The 20414-nt window shown below is 60.9% G+C and overlaps 2 protein-coding genes across 2 annotated transcripts; both read right to left on the reverse strand.

Annotated features, from left to right (window-relative positions):
* Positions 1–3272: 3272 nt before the first annotated feature.
* On the reverse strand, positions 3273–7380 carry TLR9 (toll like receptor 9). The gene is made up of 2 exons (XM_081072463.1): positions 7333–7380; positions 3273–6506 (listed from the first exon to the last, which is right to left on the reverse strand). Exons 1-2 carry the CDS (start codon positions 7333–7335, stop codon positions 3411–3413), a joined length of 3099 nt encoding a protein of 1032 aa, XP_080928589.1. The 5' UTR covers positions 7336–7380; the 3' UTR covers positions 3273–3410.
* Positions 7381–10164: 2784 nt separating this feature from the next.
* TWF2 (twinfilin actin binding protein 2) lies at positions 10165–19529 on the reverse strand. Its single transcript, XM_081072480.1, has 9 exons — positions 19369–19529; positions 15756–15833; positions 13218–13396; positions 12810–12905; positions 12503–12607; positions 12254–12379; positions 11361–11511; positions 11108–11229; positions 10165–10740 (listed from the first exon to the last, which is right to left on the reverse strand). Exons 1-9 carry the CDS (start codon positions 19391–19393, stop codon positions 10573–10575), a joined length of 1050 nt encoding a protein of 349 aa, XP_080928606.1. The 5' UTR covers positions 19394–19529; the 3' UTR covers positions 10165–10572.
* Between the last annotated feature and the right edge of the window lie 885 nt (positions 19530–20414).

The following is a 20414-nucleotide window of genomic DNA, read 5'->3' on the forward strand; positions in this document are numbered from 1 at the left end:
TGCTGGCCCCGAGCATGATGGACATAGCAAATTCCCTTCTGCTCAGGAAACAGGCCTCACTCCACTTTCCCAGCTCTGCCCCTCACGACTGACTCTCTGGCTTTCCCATTGTCCTTCACGTTCCCACCTGGAACTCCCTATGGCTCTTTTCCTTCCAATGGGCACCTTTCTATGAATGCTTAGCAAGACCCACCTTCCTCCTCATGAGACTCAGAGCCAGCCGGGTGCCAAGGTCATCAGCTACACTTTTCTCCTCGCTGCTACGTGGGGTTACAAAGGATGATGGAATGAGCTGCAGAAGTGAGGGGATTTGTTAACTGCTTCAAAATGAGAGGCTTGGCTTCTAATAAGAACTCACGTGTGAAAATAAATCATGTCATGGAAGTTTACCAAGAATGTTTAGAAGCCTAGGACATTAAATAAAGTGTCTTAGAGGGAAAAAGGTGAAGTGTACTTAAAAAATCTTAGCAGGTAGAATTTCCTCTCAGGGTTTCCTAAGTCTCTGCATACCTGGTACTCACTGCTCCCCAATAACGAAACTCAGGAGGCTGCAGCAGCATCGGCAGGTGCCTGGGTCTTGCTGCCAGCTTCATGTGCCACGAGTCAGCACGTCTACCTCTGCTCCCTGTTCAGTGCTCTGGGCGGGGTCCTTGGCGTGGAAGGATTGTTCCCTTCACCCAGAGATTGATCCTTCAATCGAAGCCTGTCAACTGGTGTCCTCAGAATAAGCCCTTTGCCTAATGATGACAACCGAGAACCTGCTGGGTTTCTCAGACCTTTACACGTATCACCACAAATCCTTATAACAGCTGTGGCCAGTCCCATTTATAGACGAGCAAACTGAGGCTTCACAGGAGAGATCACCTGCCCAAGATAACCCAAATGGCAGAGCTGGTAATTACCCCTGGTAATGAGTCCCATCTCTCCCCTGGCCTTTGCAGGCAGTGTTGTTAATGGTCGAGCATGCCTGGCAGTCAACAGTGAGCTCTCCTTCTGACCACAGGTCCCCCAGCCTCTAAGCCCAGCTCCTAGGCTTCCTGCAGGACCTGGGAGCGTGGAGCCCCGTCCCTTCTCATCCTGCAGAGAGGAGCTCCAGACTCACAGAAGCGCAGCCCAAAGTCACACCACAGCCCCCATACTTCATCTCCACACACTTCTTCTGAAGCCACAGCCCCCAAAGAACCAGGCCCCTGAGCTTGTGTTGCTGGGGGACTAGCGGGAGGTTTTACCTGGGAACCACCTGAGGGGAGATCAGCTATTCTGAGACAAGTAAGCTGTGCTTCCCACAGGCAGGGCTCTGCTTCCTGCTCCTGGATGTGGCTGGCAGGAACGGAACCAGAACCAGCTCAGAGCCACTTAACAGGGGCTTTCTGCGAGACTCCAGCCTGGGGGTGGGGTGGTTGTTTTCTTTTCTCCCAGGCACAGGCCAAGGAAGAACATGGGGCCATGCTATGCCTGCAGTCTTCTCCCCCAGGAGCCAGACTGGCTCTCTCAGGACAGAGCAGAGCCGGGGGTGGGGGGGTTTCTGATCGCTGGATCAGAGACCCTCCTGTCTTTGAGGCAAGCAGATAACAGGGGCCACCAGCCCACCACAGAAGCGCCTGTGCCCAAGTGTCATGCAGGGTCTCTGGTCCCGCTCCCTGCATAAGAATGCAGGATATGATGAGGCTAAAAAGGAACACCCACGGAGCCATAGATAGGGGAGTCATACCGCTATAGTCTCGCTGGCGGCTGGGTTGGAGACAGGAATCAGGAGCCGCAGGAGCCGCAGGAGCCGCAACCTGCAGCCCGCTTCTCTGTCAGGCAACCCCCCCCCTGTAGCCACAGCAGGTATATCAGTGGCCAACCGCTAACTGGTTACAGCCGACGGCCATCTACTACCCGAGCCAGCACCTTTCCATGTGAGGCCGAGAGCCTGGAAACTGCTATTTGGGACTCTGTCCCCACACCAAGTTAGGAGGAAGGTGGCCTGTACTTGTCTCCCAGCTGTGAGAAAAAAGCAGCCAGCCTCCCCACCCCCCACTTCCCACCCTGGCCCCAGGGCTGCCCACAACCAGGCCACAACAGTGGCCAAGTCTGCAGCCAGCTCCAATCTCCCAGTGCAGTGGCCCTGAGGAGCTGAGCTAGCCTGGGCCAGTCAAGCTTGTTCCACTCTTCTGGCCACCCCAGGCCCCAGCTCCAAATGTCAGCCTACATGTGTCTCTTCTCCTCAAAGGGCGGGTTTAGTTGTGGGGATGGGGAGGCTGCTGGCCCGGGACAAAGCACCTCGAGGGCTCCAGGCCTGACACGGCCCATGACTCCTCACATATTTGTTGAGTATAAACCCTGAACAGGCTATCTCCAAAAGCAGTTGTCGGGGCTCCTAGCGGTGTTCTGAAATTTACACACACACACACACACACACACAGACACACACACACACACACACACACATTGTCTCTCGCCCCACCCTCCATCCTGGTCACCTGTGGCTGCCTGGCGCCCAAGGGCAATCACTGTGAGGGGCAGGGGCAGGGAAAGGGGGCCCAGCTTTGTAGCCAGTGAAGGCTCACCTAGGTGTCTCTTTGATGTCAAAACAGAGACCCAGCATGTACTGTAGGTGAAACAGAAGAGGATGGATTGTGCGCTACCTGTAGAATCTTCTGTGGCGCCCTGCTCCTTGCCGCAGTGATCCTGGCAGGCCTTCCTGTGCCCAACTTCTGCCTGCGGGCCTCCTGGGCGCCTCATAGGCATGGACACCAGAGGGCGCCATCTCCCCCCTGAACTCCCCACAAAGCTTTCCCCATCCATCCTCTCGGGCCAGGACTCTGACCTCTCAGGACTTTTCTGAGCGGCAGAAATGATGTAGGCGCAGATTTTCTGCCCTGAAGGCCTTTTCAGCCCAGTAAGTGAGGGAGGCAGATCCGAGACCAATGCTCAACAAGGGGTGCCGACCCAGCCTCTGCAGGGCGGCCTGGCACCCCCAGAGAGGAGAAGGGTGGGGTGTGCCAGAGGGGTGGACGGGAGACTCAGCTGCTTTCAGTGACCTCCCTCAGACTCCCCCGAGAAGACGCCCATGAACACAACTACCCTTAGCAAGTTTCCTCCCCTGAAGATCCACAGCCTGGGGGCCCTCCCTTCTTCCCCCTGGCAATTTCCCCCAAACCGCCTCTAGTCCCTCCTCACTTTAGGAAGCCTGGAGAATTCTCCCTCCTCACTTTAGGAAGCCTGGAGAATTCTCCCTCCTCCCCTCCCACGCACACCTCCAGTGAGCTCAGGGGTCGCCACGGGGTCTGCAGATAGCATTTATTGAGTGCCTGCTATATGCAGGGTGGGGGTGCGGAGACAGGTGGGGGCAGCCCAGGCAGAGGGGCGTGGGGGAGGTGGGGGGGAGTCGGGGCGGGGGGTGTGTGCTGGGCAGCCGGAGCCTGCTATTCGGCTGTCGTGGGGCCGCGGCAGAAGTTCTGGTTATAGAAGTGGTGGTTGTCCCTGGTCAGGGCGGTGCCCAGCTGGGCCCAGAAGCTGCGCTGGCCGCTGGGCTGGTGGGGCCAGAGGAGGACACTCTGGCGGCAGAGGCGCTGGCGCAGCCGCACGTAGCGCGAGCGGTGGGCGTCGGGGCTCAGGATTACCAGCACCACGACGTCCTTTCGGTCCTCCAGCAGGCGCTGTTGGGCCAGCAGGAAGCTGGCACGCAGGAGCCCGCTGACCCGGTCCGTGTGGGCCAGCACAAACAGCGTCTTGCGGCTGCTGTAGACTGAGTCCCACAGGTTCTCGAAGAGCGTCTTGCCAGGTAGCCAGTCCCGCTCCTCCAGACACAGGCGGAGCGCCCGGCGCCCACGGCGCTCCTCCAGCCGCACGCGCAGCTCGTTGTACACCCAGTCGGCCACCGCGCCCTGCTCCTTGTTGAAGACCACGAAGGCATCATAGGACAGGGCGTCCGCGCCCCGCCGGTGCCCCCAGCGGGGCAGCCAGGCCAGGCCCAGGTGGAAGCAGTACCAGAGGTCCCAGCCGCAGAGGTGGTGCAGCATGGGCACTGCCAGGCCCAGGGCGACCGCCACCAGCGAGATGCTGAAGCAGACCCAGGAGAGGGCCTCGTCCAGACAGAGGCGCAGGTCCTGTGCAAAGATGCTGCGGCCCAGCAGCTGGCCTGGACTGCCACACTTGACTTGGCTGGACAGCCCAGGCACGGCGGCCTGCACCTGCAGCAGGAAGTCCACGAACGCCTCCCCGCAGGCGCAGTGCAGAGGGTTGGCGCTCACATCTAAGACTTTCAGGGTGGCCACTTGGGCGCCAAACCAAGAGGGCTCCACCGTCTTGAGGGCATTGGCACTGAGGTTGAGCTCTCGCAGCTTCGTGGCCTGAGCAAAGAAGCCAGAGGCCACAAAGCTGATACTGTTGCCACTGAGGTCCAGCCTCTGGAGCCCGGTGCCAACAGGGAGGCTGCCGTTGGTCAGGGCCTTCAGCAGGTTTCCTGCCAAATCCAGGACTTCCAGCTTGGGCAGGAGAGTCAGGCTGCTCCAGTTGAAGAAGGCCAGGTAATTGTCACGGAGACGCAGCATCTGTAGGCTCTTGGGGAGTTTGTCTAGACTGTGCGGCAGGAGGGCATGCAGGTGGTTCTGGGACAGGTCCAGGCGCACCAGGTTTCTCAGATCTTGGAAGAAGTGGAGGTAGAGGTCCCCCTCGTTCCACATGCGGCTCAGGTCATTGCCGCTGAAGTCCAGGGCCTGCAGTGAGGTGCTGCAGAGCTTCTGGGACACACGGCTGTGGATGGCATTGTGTGCCAGGCTGAGGTAGCGCAGGGAGGGCAGTTGGGCCACGAAGCTGAGGTTGTGGCCCACGCCCTGCATGCTGAACGGCTGGCTGTTGTAGCTGAGGTCCAGGGCCCGCAGCTGCGGCAGCTCTGTGAATGAGCGCCCGTGGTACAGGTCCAGCTTGTTGTGGGAAAGGTCCAGCACCCGCAGGCTGCTCAGCGGCACAAACTCGGAGCCATTGACCGCCTGGGAGATGCTGTTGTGACTCAGACGCAGGCACTGGAGGCGCGAGAGCCCGGTGAACATGTGTGGCCGGACTGTCATCAGGTTGTTCCGAGACAGGTCCAAGGTGAACGTGGGGGTCTTGCAGCTTGGCATGAAGGCATCAGAGCTGGGGGCATCCAGGGAGGCGGCAGCAAGGCGCCTGGGTGGCAGCCGGCCCAGCTTCCCAGCGTCGGTCTCCCCAGGGGCGGCCGCCAGCCCCGCGGGGGCCCCGCTGATGCGGTTATTGGACAGGTCCACGTGGCACAGCTTGGGGAAAGCCCCGAAGATGCTGAGCTGGGCCTGGTTGATGAAGTTCATCTGGAGACTCAGGTTTTGGAGCTCAGGCAGGCCCGTCAGCGGCCGGAGTGTGTCCTCGTTGAGCGAGCGGAAGAAGATACCGTTCATGTTCAGCTCCTGCAGGGAGTGCAGGCTCCCGAAGGAGGGCGCCAGCGACAGGTGGGCGTAGGACACTCCCTTGTGGTAGTTGAAGGACAGGTTGAGTTTGCGCAGCTGGGTCAGGCTCTTGAAGGCGGTGGTGCGGGTGATGCAGTCGTACAGGAAATTCTCGCTCAGGTCCAGCACCGAGAGGTTGCCCAGGCCCCGGAACCAGTTGATGTCCAGGTGGTGGAGAGAACTGTCCTTCAACACCAGGCCTTCCAGCTGGGTCAGGTGGCTGAAGGTATCTCGATGCAGCTTCGGGAAGCCCCTCGGGCACTCGATGCAGGGGTTGCGGGCATGGTCGCAGCGGCGGCAGTTCCCTCCCACATCAAGCACACGCAGGGCTGTGAGATTGGCCAGGTCCTCGGGCCCCAGGGACACGATGCGGTTGTAGGACAACAGCAGGTTCTCCAGGCTGGGGGGCAGGCTGAGGGGCACCATCGTCAGGTTGTTGTACTTGAGTGACAGATGGGTAAGGTTGCCCAGGCCCAGGAGCGCGCCCGGGGCCACTTGCGGGACCTGGCCGCAGGGGTTCTTATAGTAGCAGTTGCCATCCATGTACAGGTGTCTCAGGGCATGCAGGCCCTGGAAGGTGGTAGGATCCAACTCCAGGATGTTGGTACGGCTCAGGGACAAGTACGTGAGGGAGCTGGGCAGGGCGGGCACGGCCGTGATGTTATTGTAGCTCAGGTTCAGCACCTTCAGGGTGGGCACGGCCAGAAAGGTGTGGGGCTCGATGGTCATGTGGCAGCGCCAGTGCATGGCGCTGAGGGTGCTCGGCGGGCAGTTCCACTTGAGGTCAAGATGCTGCAGGCTGGACAGGTGGACAAAGTCAGAGTTGTGCAAATGGTGGATGCGATTGGAGCGCAGGGACAGGCTGGTGATGTTGCCACGGGGTGCCGTCGCCGAGAAGTGGGGCACAGATTTCAAGAACAGCCATTCGCAGTTGACCTGGCCGGGGGCCTGAAGCTCACAGGGCAGGAAGGCAGGCAGGGTGCCCTGGGCCAGGGCCACGGCCAGCATGGTGGCCTGCACCAGGAGAGACTGGGGGAGCAGGGCACCGCGGCAGGGGCCCTGTGGGGATCGGGTGGTGAGTGTAGAGCCCTAACTCCACCTCGCCCGCCTGGCTTCACCTGGCTTCACGGAGTCCCCCACCAAGCCCTCCCCAGGGAGGCTCCTGCCTCTCTGCCCAGCCCCCATCCCACCTCCAAGGCTCATGGGGAGCCTGGACTTGGGTCTCAGACCCGCCTTTGACTGAGGACTGCTTCTGAGACCTGAAATCCCGGCTCATGCCCTCGAGCTTTCACTCATGCTAAACCCTGGTTGGACAAGAGAGCCAGGCGGGTGGTCATCGGGCCCATCAGGGTCTCGCCTACCTTCCCTCCCCTGCCTCAGAGGCCACTTGGCGTTTGGCTCCCCTCTCTCCACCACCCTCTCCCTATCCCCTTCCCTCTCCCTTTGGAATGAGGGTCCCCTGCTGGGGTCCAGGCTGGGTGCCACCCAGGGCCCCGGCTAGGGTAGGCACTGCCCAGCTCTTTCCCCCTCTGCCCACATCACTCATCCTAAGAGCACTTGCCCTGCTGTGGGTCAGAATGGGTTGGAGGAAGGGGTGGGCAGCAAAGGGTCCGCCCGGGCCCAGGCCGGACGCCCTCCATGTCTGCAGCCCCAGCGCCCCCAAAGAGCGCAGCCGTCAGCCCCAGCCTCCTCATCCCTGCGGTGGGTTTGGGCCTCGTGCTCAAAGAAGGGCTTCTGCCCTGGTGTCTCCACGGTTCAGAGAGTGTCCCCAGGGCCATGTGGGTGGCAGCCCCTTTCACTATTGTCTGCAGCCTGCAAGCCCACCTCTCTCCCATCGCTCCCCACGCTGTACCCTTCCCTGGGGGGCTGAGGGCTGCTGTCCTACCATGACAGGGAGTGAGGGCTTCTCCAGAGGGTCTTTTTTGGTGCTCCCGTCTCTCTCTGCTGCAAAGCTCAGAAAGCAGAGGAAGTGAGAATTTCACAACAACCTAGTAGCCCCATCCCCCATTTGCGCAGGCATGGAGGTGGGGTACTCAATGAGTCATAGGTCATTTGCATAGTCAGAAGGCAATCAGCCCCCTGGCTCCTTCCTCTTTCATCCCCCCACCTCTTGCCCACAGCCTGTCCTCACAATGCGTCACTCCTGGGCCTCACACCTGTCCTCTGGGAAGAAGGCCCGGAGCCCAGTCTAAGCTCAGTGAGAGAATGGAATTAGGGGCGGTGCCAGACCTTGAGGGCATGCTGACACCCAGGCCAGGGCCATCCCCTTTCACCCTCATGCCTAGGTCCCCTCAGCCTCTGCTCCACAGGGAGCTGATGGCTCCCACAGCTGCCCCTTCCTGTCCCCAGAGCTCTGGCATAGCCGGAGCTGGGGCAGCATTTGGCCTCACCCCAACTGCACCTGCTTCTACCACAGCCTGCCACTTCCTCTAGGAGCAGGGCCTCCCCTTCTGCATTTCCAGTGCGTCTGGTGCCTGGCCAGGGCACAGACCACATGTTGGGCCAACTGAGACTTCGGCTTATCCTCCCCAGTTGGCTCCTCCCATGCTCCTCAGGCCCAAAGCCTCAGGGTGACCCAGGCGCTCAGGAAGTCCCATTGTCTGCACCTTCAGACTCTGCCCAAAATCTGCCCATCGCCCACTACCTTCACATCCACCAGCCTGGTCTGAGCCACCATCACCTCTTGTCTAGGTCAAAGCAGTGGCCACCTCCTCATGGGTTGCCCTGCTTTTGTTCTCACACCCCACAGCCTGTTCACATTTGGCTTCCAAGTCACATTAGGTCCCTCTGCTCAGACACCTCCATGGCCCTTTTCAGAGTCGAAACCACAGTCCACATAATAGCCAACAAGCTCCCATGGCATCTGCCCTCCCATTGCCGCCCTGACCGTCTTCAGCCACATTGGTCTCCCTGCTATGGCTTGAAAACACCTGCTGTGCCCCAGGGCCTTTGAATGTACAGTTCGCTCTGCCTGGAAGCTCTTCGTTCAGAGATTCTCGTGGTGTCTCCATCGCCTCTTTTCTATCTTTGCTTACATGTCACCCTGTCCACGAGGCGTTCCCTGGCCTTCTTATAAACCTCCCACCACAGGTCTGACATTCCTGAGCCCCTTTTCCTGCTGTTTTTGTCATAACAGTTTTTACCTGCTAACACACCATATCATTGATTTTTCATGGTTGGTCCTACATTGTATTGTTGCCCTGCTGGAATGTCAGCTTCTAGAGGGCAAGGATCTTTTCTGTCTGTATCCCCAGCGCCCAGCACAGCACCTTGCACATAGTCGGTGCTCAATATTTGCTATATCCATGGCTCTCTGAGCACTCAGCTCTGGGCAGGCACATAAAGAGTGTCTGAGTGATGGTTGGATGGCTGGATGGATGAATAGGGCACCTGCTGGGAGGAGGCAGGGCGGGACATCTGGGTGGCTATCATGGCAGGCATGCTCCAGGCTGCCAGGCATCCAGCTGACTCACAGGCGCAGGGGTGAAGGCGTGGTCTCCTGCCCACTTGGGAACCTGTGTTTGGGGTGGGCAAGGACAGCCCCCCTTCTCTGGGTACGCTCTCCTCCCTACAATTCTAGGGGCTGTAGAGCCTGAGAAAAGCCCCAAGGATGGGCCACTGACTTGAGTCCAAGCCCAGGATATGCTCACGAGAAAGGACAAGTGCCCATTTAGCAGCCGAACCCCACAGATCCCATATGTCCCCACTCCTGCACACCTCCTGCCTGGGATGGGAGGGGCCTTCCACCCACTTATCAGAGGCATAGACAAGCTCAGGCTCCTGCTGGGTTCCAACACTGGGGGAGACTCTCCCAGAGTGGCTGGGACCAGAGACCCAGGTCCTCCCCACGTTCCCAGCCTGCCTAGGGATCAGGAGCGCAGGTACCAAGAGGGCTGGGAAGTCGACAGAGAAGTCTGCACGCTCACGCATGGATTGGACACACCCGTCTCGCCTCAGCCCCATAGAGGCCAGGAAAATAATGGCAGAGCTTGCCCAGTGTGGCAGGTCGAAAGAGGCCCCCAAGGAGACCCACCTGCTAACCCCCACACCTGTGAATGTGTTCTCTTCCACTGTAAAAGGGGCTGCTTTGCAGGCAGAACGAAGGATTTTGAGAAGCGAGTGTCCCACATTACCAGGGAGAGCGGAGGTAACTACAGCCACAAGCGTCCTTACAAGACAGGCAGAGGGAGACGTGCCTACAGAAGGCCCTGTGACCACGGGAGCAGAGGAAGTAGAATCAGAATTAGAACATGCTATGTATCTGGCTTTGAAGGTGGAGGAAGAGGACACGAGCCAGGCGTCAGAGGGCCCCTGACCGCTGGAAAGGCCAGGAAACGCATTCAGCCCCCGGGCCTCCAGAAGGAACCAGCCCTGCCAATGCCTTGGTTTTCACCCTGTAAAACTCGTTTCAGACATAGAGCTGTAAGAGCACAACTCTGCGTTGTTGAGAGCCAGAGTTTGGGGAACTTAGTTACAGCAGACATAGGAAACAAGCACGCCCAGATCCTCATGGCACGGGGGGAGGGGCGCCTCTCGGGGACCTGCCTGAGGCTGTGCCCTCACACACACGGGAACGGACTCGCCCAGACACTGGTAGCCAGGGGAGCTGGGGCTACATCCAGCAGGCCGACAGGCCCTCCTGAGTTAGCAACAGGCAGTTACGTGCAGGGCCCCCCAGTGCCCAGTGCTAGAGGTGGCCCCTCAGGCCAGACTCAGGCGTTGATTTAAAAATATTTTATTCTTTAAAAAATACAGCATCCAACCATCTTGTGTTGCAGTGACCCGTGCCCCAGCCCCGACTGACCCCACCCCTTGTGGCCAAAGGCTTCTGGGCTACGCTGGGGCACTAGTCTCAGCTCCCTTGGGGGCCAGGTGCATGCCAGGGGGCCCATCCAGCCCCCTGAGTCAGCCAGGCAGGGTCCCCAGACACCTGGGCACACAGATGAGAGGCAGGGAGAGCTATGGCCGAGGGTCACAAATGCCAGCCCAGTGGCCCTCAGAAGCTGCAGGAGTATTCAATCACCAGCCCTCCTGCTTCACAGGAGGCAACTGCCCTGGAGCCCAGGCTGGGAAGGAGGGAGGTGATGAGCAGTGAGGCAGGCCAGCACGGCGCAGGACCCGCCTCCTAGCTGTCATCCCCGTTCTCGCCGGGGCCGCGGATGAGGCGCTTGTGGCCCCGCTTGCCCCCGGGGCCCTGAGGCTTGGCGAAGGCCTGCTTGAAGGCATGTTGCTTGGGGTGTACCTCGTCGTACAGGAACTCGGCCGTCAGCTCCGCCCCATCGTCGATCTCAATCTGCATGGGGCCAGGCAGTGGTCACCCCACCCGTGGGGGTCCCAGGCATGCACCACCCTAGCTCTCTCACACCGCAGCCTGGGGTCTCCTGCCAGATCCCCACCTGGAATGCCACCCCCAGGAAGGCAGAGCCTGGGGCCTGCTGCCCTGCACACGCTGCTCCCCCCTGTCTTCCAGACCCGGGCGCCAGGGCTAGGGCTTATCCAGGCGCCCTGTCAGCGGGGCAGCCTCGGACAATGCATGCTACCCCTTGGGTCTCAGTTTCACCATCAATCCACCAGGCAACAGTGACCCCTGCTCTGCCAGTGTCTCGGGACTCCACTGCCCCACTGGAAGGGGGCGACGGCCCCGGGGAAGGGGCTCCCACCTTCTTGGAGATCTCCAGCTGGAAGTCCTGCTCCACAGAGTCGAGGAGGCGGCTCTTACAGCTGGAGTAGAGCATGCGCTCCTTGATGCTGCACTTGTAACCCGGCATTGAGTAGATGAACACTGGGGGGGACGGGGCAGTGAGAGGCGGGCCTGGGGAACCTGCTCCCCCCCCCCACTGCTGGCCACCACTGAGGCTAGCCGGCTCCTGCCCAGCCATGGGTGTGCGTGGGGGCCCTGCTGCGGCCACTCACCCACAGATTCGAGGGGGTCGCCCTCGTGTGTGTGCTTATAGAGGAAGAAGTGGTAGCGGGCGGCTTCTCGGGGCACCCGCGAGGGCAGCTGAGCCACGTCTGTGGGCTCCGTGTGCACCAGCTCGATCGTCTCCCGCTCCAGGTCCAGCTTCTGCCAAGGAACAGGGACACGTGAGGGTACCCCACAAGGGAGGGCGCAGGCCCACCCACCGCACAAGAATTCCCCGAGGTGGGTGGGCTGGCAGGCAGGAGCCTGCTTGTGATCACCCTCTGCCAGGACACCCCTCCCCAGCAGCCACCCACCACGGGGGTCCCTCTGCCGAGGCCACTCCTGGGCCCAGCCTTATCTGCCCCTTTAAAAGCTCTGTTGGACGAGGCAGTCCCACCAAGGGTGATGGACAGGACAGTGGGAAGGGCCTGGACCTCAGAGGAACCACATTGGGCCAGCCCATCCTCAGAGGCGAGGCCTCTAGGGGAGTATGTCTTGCAAAGGAAGAGCCATTCTGCTTGAAAGGGGGGCAGCCTGGACCACTGGGGCAGAGGGCCCTTCTTGGGCAAAGGGGTGGTCAGGGGAGCTGCAGAGGGGGCCTGGGACAGGAGGGGGCTCCGGGCTGAGGGGCAGTGTGAACCCAGGGGTGAGTATGTGTATGCAGTGTGGAGGGCAGAATGAGGGACAGTGTCACAGGGGGCCCTGCCTATAAGCAGGGCAGGGCAGGAGAGCAGAGTGCATTCACGATACAGGGCAGCTGCACCTGAAATGGGGCGAGGGTGGGATGGGCAGTGTGTTCCCACCAGTACACAGGTGAGCTGCGGTGGGCAGGCTGGGGGGGTGTGTACGAGCAGGCAGGAGCACAACGCAGCCCTGGGGGTGCCGGGGTGGGGAGCACACCCACCAGCTGGATGTAGTTGACCGTCTTCTGCTTGAGCTGCTGAAGTGCCCGCTGGGCCTCGGGCTGCAGGGGGAAGGCGAGGCCCTGCAGCGTCTGGTGCTTGCTCTCCACACTGATCTCTGTCTTTACCTGGGGCAGGTGGACAGTGAGCGAGGCCCTCACCTGGTCCACCCACCACCCGGGAGCACAGGCTCAGCCCTCTGGGCCTGACGTGACCCCGAGGGCCCGGGCTGGGACGTCGCGCAGACCCACCTCATTGATACGGATCTGCTGCAGCTCTCTCTCGGCCGAGGTCAGCGGGGCGGGCGCTGCGCAGGACGACAGGTGCTTCTGGTACCCGGCAAAGGAGAGGTCGTCCTGGCGGGGACGCAGAGGCGTCAATGGGCAGCTCGGGGTGGGCTGCCAGAGCCCTGAGCACCCCGGCTTGCAGCCCCTCACTCTCCCAGCCCTCCCCACTCATCCCGAAGCCTGGTGCCCGGTTGCTCCGTGACCCTGAGTCACATCCCACCCTCTGTGGGCCCGTGAGCCTGGCCTAGGGGGTCCTGGCCTGGGGCGCTACCTTCACAGTTCCGAAGAGCTCGTCCTTGACGTGGCCGCCCCCAAACTCCTTCTTCACCGTGGCCCGTGTGGCTGCGTACAACATCTTCAGCCGCACCTGTAGGGCCCGGGTCCAAGCCGTGAGGAGTCTCTCTGGGTGGGGGCCCATAGAGCGCACAGCATGGAGGCCAGGGGGGGCGCTCGGACAGAAGGGGGCGCCCTCGTCCAGCCCAACCTCTACCTCCCAGAGCCCTGCTGATGTGGCCAGGAGGGCTTCAGGCACCCCAGGGCCTTGTCCTGTCTCAGACTCTCTGGAACTGGACTTGATATCTCACCCCTCAGACTCCCCAGGGAGAGCCCTGTCGTCTCGCTCAGACTCGGCTTCCCCTTCCCCTGATCTTGGGATTGGGGAGGGGGTCCTAGGACTCACGGGGGAATTATCAGGCGACCAGGCGAGGAAGAGCCACTCAAAGCCCTGGGCGTTCTTGGAATCCAGGCGGTACAGCAGGTAGCAGGGCTGCTGGGCATCCAGCAGTGGCAGCACGGCCCTGTCATAGTCCTGGTCCCAGCTGCCCACCGGCTCCCGCGAGGCACCCAGCACGAGCTGCTCTGGGGGCAGAGGTCGGGTGAGCCAAGGAATAGCCATGTCCTACACCCACCTCTGGATGTGGCTCGGACCTACTGGCCACCCCACCCAACCTTCCCGTGGAGCCCCCAAGTCCCTGAAGGACAAGGCTGTGTGACTGCTTCAGTGAGCAAGTGAGTGGGTGAGGGAATGAATGAGTGAATGAGGGAATGAGTGAGTGAATGAATGAGTGAGTGAGTGAATGAATGAATGAGTGAGGGAATGAATGAATGAATGAGGGAATGAATGAGTGAATGAATGAATGAGTGAATGAATGAATGAGTGAATGAGTAAGTGAATGAGTGAATGGATGAGTGAGTGAATGAACGAATGAAGGCACAAAGCTGCCAACTAGAGGCTGCTCCCTTTGCATATGCAGAGACGGTTGCGAGAAGGTGCCCACAGATGACCCGACACACAACCACACAAGACACACAGATGTGTTCCCACAGCCACCAACAATGCACCCCCTCACTGACACCCACACACGGGGGCTCGCTCAGACCCCCCGCACCGGCACAGCTGCTCAGCGCACAGCCGCCTCCTGCTCCCCGCCCCCTCAGCCTGGGCTTCCAGCAGAACCTCTAGCACAGCTTGCTTAGAACAAATGTTCTGAAGGAGGTGGGGGGGGGTCACAGCCTCAGGCCATGGGGACCTGCAGAAGCAAACGTATGTGGGAAACAGGGAGACGGGCTCCCACCAAACGCTGCATCAGTAGGGATCCTGCTGCCACCCACCAGCTGTGGGCCCCCTCCCCCCCTTTGATTTTAAGTAACAAAAGCAGCCATGTCCTCAGGCCGCCACCTCCCTGCCTGCGGCAGTGGCTGCACTTGACCCATCAGCCCATGGGCCTTAGCGGGGCACCAAACAGCAGCCCAGCTGTGCACAGGTCCAGGCTGGAGGAAGAACTGGGGCAAAGGGACAATCACCCCCTGGCCAGGGGGTCCCGGCACCTGAACCCCAAGCCCTCCTGATGGGGGCACAGGGCCCCCACATGCCAGGCCCCGCAGCCCAGCCACCTCTCTGCAGGCCTCTGCCTCCTCACCTACCCTCCCAGAACTCAGATGGGATCAGGGTTATACACCAGAGTCACAGGCTGGGTCTGCTCCATAGTACTGTCGACATTGTTTAATTTGTTGCCATCATTTTCAAACCGGAAAGTTCAACACAGGAAGTGGAATTCATGACTTCTCTAAGAAAATTAGGAGCTTGTCCACACTCAGTTGGAGATGGGCAGTGGCTGCCCGTCAGGGGACCTGGACCTTCTGGGCATTCCAGCTGTCCCAACAACTGTAAGCAGGACTGAGACGAGCGAGCTCAGTGTCTGCAGGGACATCGTGTCTGGGGGGCGACGGGGAGGCTGAGGACGAGAGGCAGAGTCTGTCTCTTCCAGGGGCCTGCCACCCCACGAAGCCTTCACTCATGACTCACCACAATGACCCCGACCCAGCCTCTGAGGGCATCTGAAATTTGGGGACCCTGGACAAGGCCCAGCACAGCTCTGGCCCTAAGGTCTGGAGTCAATTCTGGGTCTGGGAAGACCCTGCTTTGAGCCAAATCAATGCGTGAAAAGTCATCTGGGCACAAGCCCATTCGGGGAGCCCCCTAAGGAGACACTCCTGCAAGGCAACCAAGGAGCTGTGAGGGGCCCCGCCTACCCTGTCCCAGGGTCTGTACTCCTCCAGGGACAGCCTGTCAGCACAAAGGAGAGGGGGAGGCGTCCTCTGCCCCGCCCCGCCTCCCTCTCCCCACCAAGCCTCAATCTACTCCTCTCCCTCCTCAAGCCCTCCCCCTTCAGGCGTCAGCTCAAGCTCTCCCACCACCCCCTCTGCCCCTCCCCCTGCATAAGCCCCAGGTCCCCAAGGTCCAGGCCCAGGCCAGCCACGCCTGGAATTCACCCATCTTGCTCTCAAAGAGAGCTGGACAGCAGCCCTTTGTCCCCATGGTGGGGGCACTTCCCAAGGGCAGGGTCCCGGCTTCTCCTTAGCACTCCCCTGGCCAGTGGCCAAGCCAGCCTAGGCCTGCCAACCACAGATGGAGGTGAGCGGTACTAAGGTACTAATCGCTTGGGGCAGTGCCTGGCCCCACTCCCAGGCCTGCCCACACCTCCGTGGCCTCTGGGGGCTGGGCAGTTCCCCAGGGCCGGCTCTCCTTGCGATCCCCCAAGCTTCCGTTTCCCATTCTCTGTAACAGGGGTAATGATCAGGCTTCCCACAAGGCACCTGCTACTCCCAGACGGGGAAACTGAGGTCTGAGGGGTGAGGAGGCCAATGTCCCCCGCCTCCCAGAGAAGCAGCTAGGTGCAGCACCCCACCTATGCTCTAGCTCGTAGTGGACACTCACCGTCCTCAATGACGACTTTGATGAGCCGGACAGAGCCAGCCCGTGCCTTGGCAAAGAATTCCTTCAGCTCCTCCGTGGCTATAAGAACAAGAAACATGGTGGGGGGTGAGCAGGCAGGGTGGGCAGGGAAACGTTCGGGGCCTGCCTGGCCTGTGGGGTCTAGTGGCTAAGCTGCGAGCCGGGTTAAATACGGCCCCCCATGTGACTGGGAACCTGAGATGGCCGCTGAACATAAGCTCCCAAATTTAGCCAGCAGAGGTGGCAGGCGGGTGGCCTGCTGGCTGGGGTAGCTCTGGTGACAGGGCGGCGGGGATGGGACAGCCCATCCGAGGATGGGGCGGGCTCTGGGACAGGCCAGGCCAACCAGAGTGAATGGCCCCAGAAAGGCCCATCGCCACGCTGGCCTGGGACCTCTCTGCACTGTCATAACTACAGACAGAAACACATGAACAGATACCCCCGACGAGCACTGACCACTATGCCCATTAACACACACGTGTGCACACGTACACATGCACACACACACAACACACACACACTGAGTGTTGTTGCATGTGCCAACAAACAGGTACATACCCAGCCTTGCATGTGTGAACATAACGCGTCACCACGTACAGGTGACAGAGAAAGCAGCATGAATGCAAACACCCTCGTCCACAAGCACACGCTCAGCTGGTGTAACAAATGGACACATGCAGTTAGACATGCACACCCCCGGACACACTGACCAGGGTGCTCACACACACATACAGACAGGCAAATGCAGGACGTGGCAAAGACACATCTGTAGTCAAAGGATGTACGAAGTATACACAGGAACACACAGGCGTGCACGGACACACGTGCACACATGCTTAGCTCCAGGCCACCAGCCAGGCTGCCTAACCCTGAGAGGCCCTGAGGGGCCAGCCCCGCCCGGGCACAGCCCTGTCAGGGGACAACAAGCTCCCAATACCTAGGCAGTCGGGAAGGCTTCCTGGAGGAGGAATGACTCTCAGGAACTCCCCAAAACAGATCCTGTCTTGGTCCCTGGGCCACAGAGCTGGAACGTGACAGTTAACCAAGAACCCAGTTGCAGAGATAAGGGTCATGGTCAGCACAAGGGACCCACAGGAAGTCACAGACCACTGTGGTTCAGACAGAGAAACCAAGGTCCAAGTGGGGAAGGACCCAACTTGGGTCTCTGCGTTCACACGGCTGGCCAGCATGACCTTGAGGCTGCCCAGGGGTCAGGAGAATTCTGCAGGAACACAGCTGAAGAGCTGAGGTCAGAGAATATTTATAGGGCCAAGACTGAGCAGCTCGGGTTGGAGGGGCTTTAGGAAAACAAACTCTGGTCATGAGGTGCCCCTCACGTGGGGTGACCCTGAGCCTGAGACCTTCGGCTGTGTACCACCCTCCAAGACAGCCGGGTGGGCAGGGTCCCAGCTGAGTCCTGCAGGCTCAGAGCAACATGGCATGGAGACAGGGCCCAACTATCAACCTGCAGAGCCCAGGCAGGTCCTGACGGATACCTGGCCTCTGAGACTCCACCTTTCCATAGCTGTGTGTGACCCCCCTACCCCAGTGAACCTCAAACTCATCTATAACGTGCAGCTCATACTGCCAAGCTGCAGAGGGCTGTGGTCAGGAGTAAACAGGTTTTAAAAGGGCTGGGTAATGGGGTCTCTACGAAGAACATACTATTACTGTAATGACAGTACGGCCAGCTGTGCCGAGCTGCCCCTTCCACCTGCTCAGACCTTCTGGGAGGAAAGGCCAAGAAGCTCCCCCAGAGAGGCTGACACGCCCATTCTAGTATTACCAGGGCAGTGACACTCCAGAAGGGGAAGAGACAAGCCCCCCGCCCCCAGGCCTCCTCAGCCACCATCAATAATCCAGAGGCCAGGCCTGGGACACCTGACCTTCTATCATCAAAGATTCATGTTGCCTGCCCCGCCCCCGCCGCCTTGCCTACCTACCACCCTGCCTGTGAGCCTCGGGTTACAGGTCCCTCCCCTGCCCTGCTCTGAGGTCAGCAGATTCACACTATGGCCAGGACAGGGTTGGCACCTGGGTGCCCAGGGCAGAAATGAGAAGGCATGGGCTGCGTACAGGCAGGGGGTGGGCTGGGGCCGCCCAGTTCCCGGTGACCCCCTAGGCAGACCTGTCTCGCCATATGGGAAATGAGAGTGAGGCAGGTGTCTGACCACTGGACCTGTCAGCCTGGAGCACGGAGGAGGAGCCCTAACTTCTGATCCCCTCCCAGTTGGAGGCAGCAGCAACACCAGACAAAGGGGAAGGAAGGGGCAGGTCCAGCGGGTGACTGTTCCTTCCTGTGGGGCTGAGTCATGAAACAGCCTTTCCAGCTCCTCCTGCAGAGAGGCTGATCCTGACCCAGGCCCATGGTTTTTCTGGTCCTGTGGTGTGCAAACCCCCCAGGAAACCCTCTCAGGGCTGTCCAGCCAGCAAGTGTCCACAATCACCAGCCAAGATCCAGCTGGTCAGGGCGGTCGATGGTGGTGGCCCGGTCGATGGTGGTGGCCCACGGTGGGAATCCTGGTGTGGTGTGAGCAGTGGCTGATGGCCAAACCACCAGGCTCCCTGGGCCAACAGCCTGGGCCTTCTGCGCAGGCCAGGCAGCCCTCCCAGGCCAGTGGAGGGGAACACTGAGACCCAGGTAGGGTCAGGACATCTGGATCCCAGCCACTACTTCTCTCCCAGCCTATCTAAGGAGGAAACCAGGGCCCTTGGGAAGTGGGGTGGTGCTCTGGTTTAGAGAATCTTGGGGGGTGGGGAGCTGGCCAGGAGGCTTTAGGGCCAGGATGATCCCCACAGACCCCATATTTGGACCCTCTTCTCTGTGCCCAGCCTGGAGCTGGAACCATCCTACCCTAGCTGAGACAGACTCAGAAGATCAGAGTGGAAAATGGGAGGGAGATCTGAGGTCAAGGTCAGACTGGCAACTCCTCCCCATCCCACTTTGGAGGTCCCGTCCCAGGTTTTCCCCAGCGTAGCTTGCATGAGTGTGTGGGGGAGAGAGGGGGAGGTGGGGGAGCCAAAGGTCAGCACCCTCTCCTCAAACAGACACAAACCCATACAAACATACTCGTCCGGTACAGGCACCCATGATAACAAATGCACACGGAGACGCACCCACATCGTGCACACACAGACACCCACGGACGTGTGCACTCGGAAACACTGATGTCTAGATGGTTCCATGTTACTGTGTCCATTCAATCAGCTACTAGGACGTGTGTACCGAGATGAGCAAACACCGGATTGAGCAGACAAGTGCACACGCGTGCACTCTCCCCCAGATGTGCGCATCCGGGTACAGCCACCCCCAGAAGGCACAAAAACCCATAGATGGTCACACAGGCACATGCAGCCGAGATGGGCGCACAGATACCTCCGCCCCAGCTGTGTCCGCACATGCACACCTTCTCCCGACTACGCACAGCAAGTCCGTCCCCCACCCAGAGGTGCCCACCCCAGGCGACCTGCAGCTGCAAAAAGAGAAGAGGAAGCTCCCCCAGGCTGGTGCCAGGGAGGACACAGGACCGAGCTGGGGAGGGGGCGCAGCGGCCGGCGCTGACCGCCCACCCCGCCGCCCTCCCTCCGGCCTCACCGTGGATGCCCGTCTGGTGCGCCATGGCTCCGTGCCCCGCTCCGCCCGCGCCCTCGGAGCCCTCGGCGCGGCCCTGGCCCGGCTCCGCCGGCTTGGACCCGAAGGAGGAGGAGGATGTGGCGGGGGCCGCCCAGCCTCGCGCGGCGTCCCGGGCGGTGTCGCAGGACCCGCCCCCAGCGCGCCCCGCCCCCACGCGCGCCCCGCCCCCACGCGCGCCCCGCCCCCACGGGCGCGGCCGGGAGGGGCGGGGACTCGGGGCCGCGCGTGCGCGCAGTGTGCGCCGTTTTCCGGGTGGGCGTTTAGCGGGGAACTGGTCGGCGTGTCCACGCGCCTGCGCGCGTGTGGCTGGGCAGGGGGTTTGCGTGTGGCCGAGCGTGCGTGGGTGACCGCTGCTGTGTGTCTGTGTGCCCGCATCCGAGTGGCGTGTGGCTGGGGCGGGTCCGAGTGTGTGCACGCCCCCTGCCAGGTGGGTCTGCCAGCAGGCGGGTGGGGTCCGCGCGGACCCCGCGTCCTGGCCGCGAAGGGTTCCGCGTGGGGATGGGCGTGCGTGTGTTTGTGCGGCATCCCTGGCCCCAGGACGTTTCCTGAGCGCCTCTTGCGGGACACTGGCAACCATGGAGCCGGCCCCGCCCGCACGCCGGGCGCCCAGACTGACCTGCAGGCCGCCAGCCAGGAGGAGGCGAAATTTGAGTGGAGGCTGGAGGTCAGCCTGGCAGAGCGGAGGGAAAAGTTTCCTGAGAAGAGGGAACTGCATGTGCAAAGCCCTAGAGGGTGAAGGAGGCCCAGAGCTTAGTGAGGGTCAGGCTCGGCCCAGCCCTTAAGGAACTGCATCCACACCCAGCACCTGGCGCGCGCTGGCATCAGCCTCTCCCGGGTTCGCCTGTCCACAGAATGTGTCTAACAGGCCGCTTGACTGTCTCAGGGATGATGAGTACAGGACCTCCGTCTGTGCGGTCAGACCCTGTCCCAGGACTAGTGCTGGGAAGATTGGGAAGGAGGCATCTTCTGGATTTGGGGTGACAGAGTTGATGAGGGAGCATGTGGCC

Source organism: Rhinolophus hipposideros, assembly GCF_964194185.1.
Source record: "Rhinolophus hipposideros genome assembly, chromosome: 14".
Classification (NCBI taxonomy): Eukaryota; Metazoa; Chordata; class Mammalia; order Chiroptera; family Rhinolophidae; genus Rhinolophus; species Rhinolophus hipposideros.